At 38.9% G+C, this 4,168-nt stretch overlaps 1 protein-coding gene across 1 annotated transcript; it reads right to left on the minus strand.

Moving 5' to 3' along the window:
* Window positions 1-2,633: 2,633 nt before the first annotated feature.
* LOC133785936 (protein FAR-RED IMPAIRED RESPONSE 1-like) lies at window positions 2,634-3,581 on the minus strand. The gene has a single exon (XM_062225151.1). It carries the CDS (start codon window positions 3,579-3,581, stop codon window positions 2,634-2,636), a length of 948 nt encoding a protein of 315 aa, XP_062081135.1.
* Window positions 3,582-4,168: the final 587 nt, after the last annotated feature.

The raw sequence follows: 4,168 nt of genomic DNA on the forward strand, positions 1-4,168 counted from the left end.
GCATGGGAAAGGTAGGGCTGTGGCCCGTGTTGGGGATTGAAAGGTGGCCGCTTCTGTTTGGGAGGCGGGCCACGACACGGTGGATGTAGGGTCGTGACCCTTAGTGACATTTTTGGCCAGATATTTGTTTTGATCATGGGAATCCAAAATTTAGGCCTCAGGATCGTCCCTACTACCCGGTTTAGTAGGATTTGATGTCCCGGAGGCTAGGTCTTGGTCCGGGAACCTTTTATTGATTGATTTTATTGATGGAATCCCATAGTTGGTTATGACTAGGTGACCGCTAAGGGATCAAATGGTTGATCGTTCTCAAGGGTCGTTCAATTATTATTTCTTGCGCGAACCAAAAGTAAGAAAACTGCACCCAGTATGTGATGCATGTGATGCACGAGAAACATGTGGTTAGGGCATGCCATGAATGTTGAATATGAGATTGATCAGAGCTTGAGTCTTTGTGTTTGTGCATGATCCTAAGTGTGCTAGCAATTGTTAAGTAAGTATGTTGAATGCCCTACATTCGGATATTTGACATATGATATATGTCTGGTAGCATTGCTTACTTGTGCGTGGCACTGTCTTACTAGTCAGAATCGACAATGGTGTCAGAACTAGCTGTGAAGCTGTGACTTACTAGTCAAGTTCGACAACGGTACTGAGCATTGGTCGTGTGTTATTGACCTATGAGTCAAGAGCGGCATAAGCGTCATGAACGCAGAGCCGAAAAGATTAGATCTAATCGACATTTGCATTGAATGACTCATCATGAGCATTAATTCTGGACCGACCCCAAGTTCGTTGAAAAACTAAAAGCGTTTGTCTAGTCTATGACTAATTACTCAGAGCCAAGGCCAGAAGGCCCAGGTGATCGTATCATCACATGGCTAAGGGTGCAGATCCCATGTTAGTGACTTGCTTATTAGTCACTCATCTAAAGGTGCAGATCCCATGTTAGTGACTTGTTTATCAGTCACTCATCTAAGGGTGCAGATCCCAAGTTAGTGACTTACTCTTCTATCACTTATTTGATTAGGGCTATAAGCCCCAGCATGGTTATCGGAACCTCAAGTGTAAATCACTCATCTGTTTTGGTTTAACTTGATAGTCATCCATACAGGAGGGTAGGGCACACAACCATCATTATTTGAACTTATTTGCATGCGTGATTAAGGCTATTATTGCTAGGCATGCACTTTATGATTTGATGACATGTTAATACTGTTCATGAGCATATTGAGTTTTCTTGCTGGGCTTCGGCCCACGGGTGCTATGTGATGCAGGTAAAGGCAAAATAAAGCTGGACCATCCTTGAGTTGGAGAGCTTAGGTGACGATGTGTACATATGTGGCTGCTCGACCGCCACGACTGAAGGTTGAAAAAGGAACTAGGGTTAAACCCTATTTTGCCGCTTAGATCGGCTGGTTGTAAATATTTTCTTGTAATAAACATTTAAATTATATTTTTGGTATCTCGATGTATACAGTAAATGTTTTAGTGAAACGTTATATCTTAACCAAAAAATTTAACCCTAAATCGCTAATCATACATAGTTGCACAATTATGGCCAAATGACTCAATTAGCGAGTTTAGCACTGTTTAAAATGCACACCATGACAGTCCCTGGAGTTGAGGGCGTTACATTGCCGACCACCTTGTATGCCATCATTTGGTCTTCTTTTAGAATTGTTTGGGGTACCCATGCCTTTCGTCCTCACCCTAATAGGATCTTGTACAATATTTGGATTATCATGATGTGTTCTAGTTATTTTTTCGGTACCTGTTTCAGTACTTTGGCCCTGCTCGTAAGCCTCTTTAAATATGGTCATCAATTTTGTGAGCTCATTCTTTGCCATTTGAAATGTGGTGTCGTTGTGTGATGCATAAAACTCAATGACTATGCTAAAGAATTGAGTGCCCCAGACCTGCGATCAATTATAAAATTATGTATTACAACACGAAGATAAAAATGTAAAATTTACTTAACATGTAGTTCATAAATAATGAAGAAAGATTTAGTTTTACCTAGAAGCTTGAATCATATTTTGATGGTCAGCTAAGGGTTGAGGTAGTGATATATTGGAAGAACTCTTAACATCCTTCCACCAACGAGTTAAGATTAAGGACTCTGGTATAACACGTAACTGCACACCATATATGCCTGCAAGGAATACCATCGGACTCAAATAACAAACACGAACACTTGAACTCATTGGTCAATCCAGTGTAATGAACTCTGTGCCTTGATTCACTGCATTGGAATCTCACAAAAGAAAATAGGTTGTAGTCCTCATGATTCTCCTTATCTGGAATTGAATATGCTGCCTCCTGTACAATCTCTTGTTCTACTTTGTAAAAATATTTCGTGTGAATATTTCAGAGACATGTTTGTAATACGATATCAAGTAATTATTTTTACCGTCTGGAATATGAGGAAGGGTGTGTAAGCTTTTATAGTCATTTAAGGCTTCGTTGTTGTGCATCGTGTTGATGGCTAGGTCAATCTATGCGACGAAATCTCGCAATGAATAATTAGCTTTTAGAAATCTCTTCACTTGATTGTTCATTGATTCACACCTTTGAGTTGTCAGCATGCCTCCATAGAACACCCATCTTAAGTACGTCTCTGACCATTATTCTCATGTGTTGTATTTAGTACGACACCATGAATTCTCTTGAAGGCCAAACCTTGCCAATAACTCAGACCTTTTTTCTTCAAATTCTTCCTCTGTGTAGTAGGTGTATATTAAGTCATAGAAGCCTTGGTTGAACTCAAGAATCTTAATGTTCTTCGTTGCATTATTTCCCAAATTCCATGCACATAGTCGATGAGTAGAATCACTTAAAAGTTTGTTGACAGCAAATCCAATTCTTTCATCATTGTCAGTGAGCACTACTTTCAACATTTTGTTGCCCATGCAATCAAGGAAAACCCTCAAGAACCAACAATATGTGTCCTCTGTCTCATCCACTATCACTGCGCACCCAAACACACAAGTCTCAAAGTGTTGATTGATGCCAACAACGATTGTCAATGGCTTATTATACTTGTTGGTCCTGTACGTTGAATTGAATGCAATGGCCTCACCAAATAGCATGTAGTCCCTTCTACTCATTCCGTCAGCCCAGAAAAGATTTGCCAAGCGATTTTGGTCATCTAACTTGTACTCGACATATATATCGGGATCCTTTGTTGATAGACCGTCCAAGAAAGCTAGCACACCCTCTGAGTCACTTGGTAGGTTGTCTAGTTTTCTTAAAGTGGCAACTTTGTTGTAAACATCTCTTAGTTGAAAAGGAAGATTTTCGTAACCACCCGATTGTAGGGCCATGTGTGCTACTGCTGAACTAGTTTTTATTCCACATCTTTTCATGCTCATTACATGGGAAGCCACTACTTTTGGAACCTCACCGTTTGATCGTAAAAAGTGCATTTGTGAAGGCATCACCAAATCATGATTGTGAACTGCTACAAATTCCTTACACTGCCAAAGGTATGTGTCTTTCATTCGAAGGATTCGTATTGCAGCCTGACACTCGCATTGTGTTATTTCCTTTGGACATTTCTTTCGGTTTAGCAAATTCATAAAAATTTCTCTTCGAAAACCTTCATTAGAACAAACCCATCAGCGAATGCTAATAATGCCATCCCTGTATTTGGTGTCGTCAATTATAACACTAAATCCAACCCATTTGGCATAAGTCTTGTAGAAAGTCTCCCATTTATCTAGAGTATTCATCTCCTTGCCTAGAATATCATTAATATCTATTTCGACTACTCGTTTGTATAGTTGAAGGGAGCTAATAATTTCTTCCCAATGAGGATTGGAGGATAAATCAATGTCTGTCATATCTCCTTGCAAAACATGATAATCAATTAAGATATCAATATGTGAATCTCTATATGATTTTATATATTTGTTTTGTGTAGTCTTAAGCATATGTATCGTTAATAGGTGCATATGTGAATCCATGAACAAACATTTATCTCGTAGGTCCTGCTCATGTCACATTCCATTATGATTATTCTAGCATAAAATATACTGAAAATGAAATAATGCTTCCTGAAGGCCTATATTTTTACTCAAAAGGAAATAATGCTTCCTAAAGACATATATTTATATTCAAACGTAAATAATGCTTCCTGAAGACCTATATTTATACTCAGCAATAT

Source organism: Humulus lupulus, chromosome 6 (assembly GCF_963169125.1).
Source record: "Humulus lupulus chromosome 6, drHumLupu1.1, whole genome shotgun sequence".
NCBI classification, from domain to species: Eukaryota; Viridiplantae; Streptophyta; class Magnoliopsida; order Rosales; family Cannabaceae; genus Humulus; species Humulus lupulus.